The following is an 8,072-nucleotide window of genomic DNA, read 5'->3' as shown; positions in this document are numbered from 1 at the left end:
CAAGAAAATGATAGATGGGTGAAGGGTGAAATCATTCATAAATGGTTCTCATATCAATACGTACGGACAACACCTACTTCAACTGAATATTGGTCTCTGCCAGACTTTCCCATTTGCATTCACCATTGCGGAGGTCACGTCCCCCATCATTGGAGCAGACTTTTTACGTGAGTATGGCATAATGGTTGACATCAAGAATGTGTGTTTGACAAATCAAAGAGCCTGTGTGTCACTAGTGAACACAGCAACTAGTACCATATCTGCTATGGAGCCAACCGTTCCCACTGTCACTCAGAATTCCATTAGGGAGCATGGGGTGATGGCAGGCAGTGGAGGTAACCCGTCCAAGACTACCAAAGGACCAAATGTCTTTCATCATATCATCACCACAGGACCTCCCTGCTTTGCTAAACCGCAGCGGTTGGCACCGGACAAATACCATGCTGCCAAGGCGGAGTTTGAGATCATGCTGCAACAAGGAATTGTCCAGCCCTCCAAGAGTCCATGGGCAAGCCCCCTGCATATGGTTCCAAAGAAATCAGGGGACTGGCGTCCGTGTGGGGACTACACTTGGCTCAATGCACAGACAGTCCCAGACAGGTATCCCATACCTAACATCCAAGACTGCAGTTCTCTCCTGTACGGGGCTAAGGTATTTTCCACCATTGATTTGGAAAAAGCCCATTTCCAAATTCCGGTAGCACCAGAAGACATACCAAAGACAGCCATTACCAGAGATTCTTACACTCTGTCACGTCGCGGTCACCATTTTGGTAGGAGTGTATGATGACATTGATGACTCTGTTGGATACACCCCTGACACCAAGAGAAAGAGATTGAATGAAAATGAACTTGGTTTTTTTATATACGCACTAGATGTGGAAAAATACAAATTACGTTGGGAAAGCCCAGGAAAAGCGTCTATATAGTAAAATGTCTAGGGAAATGGGAAAACTTGAAGTAAGCCGAAATTCAATAGTCAAACCAGTACCAGATTAACCAGATTCAGAACAATGGAATGGAAAAAACAGAAAAGCGTCTATATAGTAAAATGTCTAGGGAAATGGGAAAACTTGAAGTAAGCCGAAATTCAATAGTCAAACCAGTACCAGATTAACCAGAACATCAGAATCAGAACAATGGAATGGAAAAAACAGAAAACTCCAGACTCCAGCGGACCGGCACCGGAGTGAAGCTAGCAACATTTCAAATGTAAACAAATAACCAGTAGGCTGTGGTAAAAAGGTGGTGTCACACGGTACGACAAGCCGCGGACACCAGACAAAAAGATGGCGACGCACGGCGGTCGCCACAGATTCATCATAACATATAAAACGATTCATGTTGAAAAGTGTTAACTTTCAACTTGCTTGGAGAATAGTTAAAAGTTCAAAGCTGCACATGCCATTAACATATAAAACGATTCATGTTGAAAAGTGTTAACTTTCAACTTGCTTGGAGAATAGTTAAAAGTTCAAAGCTGCACATGCCATATCATAATCATGATTAAACATCCTGAAATGGATTACTATATTTTCCAGTGTGGTCCAGAGATTTTTGAGTAATGCAACAGCCCCCACAAGGATAGTGACTTTTTTTCATGTTGAACAACTTGTAAATACCATCTTGTTTTCAAACTTCCCTTCCCCTCCTTTTCTTTTTTTTCACATTGATGTTTGGACTGTTTTGGTTTTTGTGGAAAAAAGCAAAAATAGAAAGAAAAGAAAACGATTGAGATCAGTACTTGTAAATACCATCTTGTTTTCAAACTTCCCTTCCCCTCCTTTTCTTTTTTTTTCACATTGGTGTTTGGACTGTTTTGGTTTTTGTACTTTTTGTGGAAAAAAGAAAAAAGCAAAAATAGAAAGAAAAGAAAACGATTGAGATCAGTGCCAAATATAAAATGAATTTTAAAAATTGCCGCCGGGACAGCTATCTCACGTCGTCCGAGCTCATCCTAGCCCGTTACATAAACACACCGAGTAGGCTGTGGTAAAAAGGTGGTGTCACACGGTACGACAAGCCGCGGACACCAGACAAAAAGATGGTGACGCACGGCGGTCGCCACAGATTCATCAAAACATATAAAACGATTCATGTTGAAAAGTGTTAACTTTCAACTTGCTTGGAGAATAGTTAAAAGTTCAAAGCTGCACATGCCATATCATAATCCTGATTAAACATCCTGAAATGGATTACTATATTTTCCAGTGTGGTCCAGAGATTTTTGAGTAATGCAACAGCCCCCACAAGGATAGTGACTTTACCAGAAGACATACCAAAGACAGCCATTACCAGAGATTCTTACACTCTGTCACGTCGGGGTCACCATTTTGGTAGGAGTGTATGATGAGTGTATGATGACTCTTACGAAAACCCGAATATCTACGACTCGCTCGCCTACTCGACTCTCGAGTGAGAAATCGGCGCGGCGCGGTGTGATTATTCAACTCGATTCGAGTTACAACTCGAGTTGGAAAATAATCGAGTAGAAAATAATCGAGTTGAAAAATCTCACTCGAGTCCCATCACTACTTTTGGTGGGAGTTATGTTGAGATGATGACTCTGTTTTCTGTTGGAGTTGGATACACCTGACACCAAGAGAAAGAATGAAAAACCCAAGTAATTCGGTAGATATATAAATGAACATAGTTTATTGATATACGCACTAGATGTGGAAAAATACAAATTACGTTGGGAAAGCGCCTAGTATAGTAAAATGTCTAGGGAAAACTTGAAGTGCGCCGAAAACTCCGAAAAGCAAATCAGACCAATGGAAAAATCAGAGCAGTAGGCTGTGGTAAAAAGGTTTTGTCACACGGCAGTGACAAGTGACGGCCCAAGCCGCGGACACAAGACAACGCACCGGTTCGGTAGATATATAAATGAACATAGTTTATTGATATACGCACTAGATGTGGAAAAATACAAATTACGTTGGGAAAGCGCCTAGTATATTAAAATGTCTAGGGAAAACTTGAAGTGCGCCGAAAACTCCGAAAAGCAAATCAGACCAATGGAAAAATCAGAGCAGTAGGCTGTGGTGGTAAAAAGGTTTTGTCACACGGCAGTGACAAGTGACGGCACAAGCCGCGGACACAAGACAACGCACCGGACGCACACGCACGGCGGTCGCCACACACTGAATACACTCCCCCTCTTACGGAAAATGCTTGGCACTTAGCATTTCTGTGAGATCAGGCATCAGGGGTTCGAACCCTCGGCTGGTAAGGAAAAATTACGTTAGTTAGCAAGGTAACAATAGATATAACAATGTAACAATATATAAAACAAGTACATAACAAAAAATTAAATAAAACATTGGTGTTAAGTAGGTAGTTTATGTCTTCTATGATCTTTATTCTAGGCCTAGGCCTAATTTCACAACCAAAATGTTTGAAATTGGGTCTAGGTACATTAACTTAAAAAAATACATCTACTAACAAAATTTCTTCTTATTTCCAAAAAACTATTAGAAAGAATCTTTTCTAAACATGTAATCAAACAAATCAAGTATGATTTTCAAAGTGACATTGATATTTTATAGTATGGAGTTCTAATTTTTATTGAGAAAAAGAATTACTTTTACTAGAAACATGAAGCTTTTGATTTATGTTGAGCTATTTTTGACAGTAACTGTTTGTAGCTGTGTTGGCCATTTGTTGGCTAATGATGCCAATAGTTTAAGGTGTAGTGCCAATGTGGATACTCCAGGAACAACTTTCCCTAAAGGAGATATTATTCTTGAAGTTGGATCAAACTTGACCATATATTGTATACTGAATGAGACACATCCCCTGGCTGTCAATCGGAATGCTAGTCATCTTCTCTTTTACAATCGAACAGAACGTGTGTCCATGGATCATATCACCATCCTCAATGAGACCACAATTCAACTTCATATGACTGATGTGAAGAAAAGTAAGTCAATGTTTTATTGTAAATTGAGAGATTCATCCAATTCTGAAAAGGGTGTTTGTTTGAATACAGTTATGATTGACACAAAACCTCAGCCAGTTACAGACTTTAGTTGTGTATCTTACAATTGGCAAAATCTATCTTGTACATGGAAAAATCCTTTATATTATGTGAGGACTAAATATGATTTGAAATTTAGACTTGGTGGACCAGGGGCAAGTAAAAAAATGTACATTAGTTGCCCTAAGAAAACTGCCACCGATGAGTCATGCTTGTGGGACCTTACTACCGACCCAATGTACAAACAACAAGATAAAGAATACTTCTTTTACATTCATGGATATAATCAGTTTGGACATTGGTATCAGAAAGATATTCAATTCCATCATTTTCAACGTGTTCTTCCATCACCACCTGTTAATCTGAAAGTATTAAACAAAACAGCCCATAGTGTAACCATAAGCTGGGAGCCTATGCTTCCCATGCAAGTATTTCCTGGTGGTTTGGTTCACAAAGTTGAATATCAAAGTATGTATAAAAACGTATGGGAGCAAGTTGATACTTCAATGCTGCCTGAGAGATTGGAGGGTCCCAAGGTATTTACAATAACCATTAACAACCTGAGCTATGCAAACACTCTTTATGACATCAGAGTTTGCATGAAATCTGCTAAAGCACAAGCTGGTGAACAGTTATGGTCATTACCCTCAAATATAACTTTCAGAACACTTCCTACTGAACCTGATTATCCTCCAAAGACAGACATTGGTTCCTTTCAAATAGAAAAAGGAAAATTAGGTAAACGAAATGTTTACATTTACTGGCAGCAATTACCAGAGTATCATATAACCATAAGCTGGGAGCCTATGCTTCCCATGCAAGTATTTCCTGGTGGTTTGGTTCACAAAGTTGAATATCAAAGTATGTATAAAAAAGTATGGGAGCAAGTAGATACTTCAATGCTGCCTGAGAGATTGGAGGGTCCTAAGGTATTTACAATAACCATTAACAACCTGAGCGATGCAGACGCTCATTATGACATCAGAGTTTGTATGAAATCTGCTAAAGCACAAGCTGGTGAACAGTTATGGTCATTACCCTCAAATATAACTTTCAGGACACTTCCTACTGAACCTGATTATCCTCCAAAGACAGACGTTGGTTCCTTTCAAATAGAAAAAGGAAAATTAGGTAAACGAAATGTTTACATTTACTGGCAGCAATTACCACAGTATCATTACAATGGAGCTAACTTCAGTTATGTTGTAACATTGGTGAATCCAAATACTAATCTTGAAGTTCCACTAAAGCCAAGTGAACAATCCAAAACCTATGCTAAATTCAATGACCTTGAAGACATGGAATACACATTTAAAATTTATTCGACAAACAGCGAAGGAAGATCTAGCTCTTCTGAGGTTACTGTCCCACAAAAAAATCATCTTCTACCTGAACCTATTTCTTTTACTAAAATTGCTTATGAAAAGCAAACCTACGAGCTTTCATGGATTCCTCCAAAGATGGCTGAGTTCAATTTTGTAGATTACACACTATTCTGGTGTGCTAATGATCGAGACAGACCTTACCAATGTACTGGATTCCTAAACTGGATCCATATACCTGGAGACTCTATTGCTCAAAATATAACTGTGCCTGATGATAAAATCTACCAATTTGCCATTTCTATGAACATGGGAAGTACCAGCAGTGGTATGGTATGGTCTTTATGTACTGTCATCCATAACAGATTCAGCAGTAAAATGAATAATGTGTATATTAGACATGTAGGTTCTTCTTCAATAGTAGTGGCTTGGCAGCTAGAGTGTTCAGACAGAGTTGGTGTCATCAAAGGTTTCATTGTCAGGTATTGTCCTGTCTGGTCTATATCAACTGAGTGTGGAGAAAAAGAGCTCAGTCTAGAAACTAATGATTCCACAGCTACTGAGCTCAATGTGACTGGTCTGCGCTCTTATACCGTGTACAAACTAAGTGTAGCTGTTCTTACTACTGATGGCCCTGGAGAACCAAGTGAACCAGTGTACAACACGACTTATGCATCAGCTCCTAGCAGACCCCCTGAAATTAAATCTGTCCAAGACATTACCAACACAAGTGCTAATGTCACATGGCAGAAACCCAGTGTAGCTGAAAGAAATGGAAACATAGTGGAATATCAGATCTGTGTCAACTCTACCAATAGTAATACCATATGTATTACAGATCCTGAAAAGTTTGGCTCTAGCCAGAGTGCTGTTATAAATAATCTTGATGCTTTCACTATATACACAGTTAAAATTCGAGCCTTTACAAATGCCTGGTCTGCAAATTCAACTGGCATTGAGTTCTTAACACATATTGGAAATCCAGAGAAAATGTCTCAACCCAGAGCTGAATTTGTAAATGCCACTGCAACACATATTATCTGGGATCCTCCTAAGAAACCCAATGGTCCACTGCAAGGTTATCAAATCAAAATCAATTATTTCAATGGCAAGTCACAGCATTTGAATGAAGTTTGCAGTAACAGAAATGAGACATGCTCTGCTCTAGTTGTTCTAACCCAACCTCTGAAATGTGAGGACCATAGACCTAATGTTCAAATTCGTGCATACAATGTGATTGTTGATGAAAATGGAGAGCACATAAAACTCTATGGACCTTGGTCAGACTCTGATTATCTTATGTGCACAAACTATGCTGTGGGCTTACAAGGCACAATCCTGTTTGCCTTACTCTTATCCATGTTCCTCTTGCCTCTCATTTATTACCTGGGTAAGAAGATGTATGAGATGTTCAAGAAATCATCTGAACTTGCTGTGAAGCTACCACCAGGTCTTGACATTGATACCAAAGATACCAAATCTCATTTTACATCACAACCATGGATACCTGCTGACTATAATGATATTAAACCGCCACTACCTGCAGATGAAGAATATCTCATCAGACCTACGAGAACACCCAACAGAAGTGAAAGTGAAAATGATAGTGAACAAGTAAGTCTTGGCTCGGGTGACACACAATCCTCAGAATGTCATCAAGCTTCTTCCACATCAGCAGGCTCAGAACTAGAAGTCAACAGCACTGCTTCCACACCACCCATGCAAGCTTATAAAGCACATAATGTCAAGTCAAATGCAGAAAAGTCAGCGGCTGCATTATTGAGTAAAATGAGCATGACCATGTCTGAACAACCAGAAGTCAAACCCAATGAATCAAACCTGAGTTATGTAATCATTGGAACTAACAACGCTATCATACCCAAACCATCATCCACCTCCCCTACAGTTGAGGATCAGGATAGTTCTCTTGAAGAAGAGGATGATTCCCTGGGTACGAATTTCCTTCCTCATCTAGACAGAGGAATGCTAACACCTGCACAACTTCTCAATGAGAAACTTCTATCAGAGCTCACGTATCCTCCTGCGCCAGAGCAAGGGAATTATCACAAGTATGGCGAGTCATGTCTCCCCATGTTTCAAAAACCTACCTATCCCCAAGCGGAGGACAACAGAGTGTCATCCATGAAAAACTTAGTCATATCTACAAAGCCAAACACACCCACGTCTGTGACAACCACAACATGTACTAGTGGCTACCAACCTTTGCCCCTAACTTCTAGTAAACCCATTGAACAGAAGCCAACCAGTCCTGTCTTGCCTCCTGTTTCAGCCATAGTGATAAATAAAGGTAGCAGTGGCTATGTTACTGTAAGTAATGCCTCAGTGGAACCCCACAACTGTGTCTAGATCTAAAATCTAAATGTAAGTAAGTAATCTTTGTGTAAATATTTCAACTGTACAGGGTGTTGTGCCCCCGTTCACACTTTAGAATTGTTCATTTTAGAGTTTGGGTTTCCATGTTTTGCGATAGTTTCATGAGTGAGCAGGTGGACAGAAACCTCGTTTCTTGTATTGGGTAATTACCTAAGACTTGTAAATACCATCTTGTTTTCAAACTTCCCTTCCCCTCCTTTTCTTTTTTTTTCACATTGGTGTTTGGACTGTTTTGGTTTTTGTGGAAAAGAGCAAAAATAGAAAGAAAAGAAAACGATTGAGATTATGAGATTCAGTGCCAGAACCTGAAACAGAAATAGAATCGCAAAGGCCGTGTACCTTTGTTTAAATGTCTGTCATATTTTCATTTGAAGTTG

The 8,072-nt window shown here is 39.6% G+C and overlaps 1 protein-coding gene across 1 annotated transcript; it reads left to right on the top strand.

Moving 5' to 3' along the window:
- The first annotated feature begins 3,327 nt into the window (after window positions 1–3,327).
- On the top strand, window positions 3,328–7,809 carry LOC103514980 (cytokine receptor). Its single transcript, XM_008479898.3, has one exon. It carries the CDS (start codon window positions 3,598–3,600, stop codon window positions 7,666–7,668), a length of 4,071 nt encoding a protein of 1,356 aa, XP_008478120.3. The 5' UTR covers window positions 3,328–3,597; the 3' UTR covers window positions 7,669–7,809.
- Window positions 7,810–8,072: the final 263 nt, after the last annotated feature.

Source organism: Diaphorina citri, unplaced genomic scaffold (genome assembly GCF_000475195.1).
Source record: "Diaphorina citri unplaced genomic scaffold, Diaci psyllid genome assembly version 1.1 scaffold1253, whole genome shotgun sequence".
NCBI lineage: Eukaryota > Metazoa > Arthropoda > Insecta > Hemiptera > Psyllidae > Diaphorina > Diaphorina citri.
This window is presented reverse-complemented; position numbering and strand designations above follow the sequence as displayed.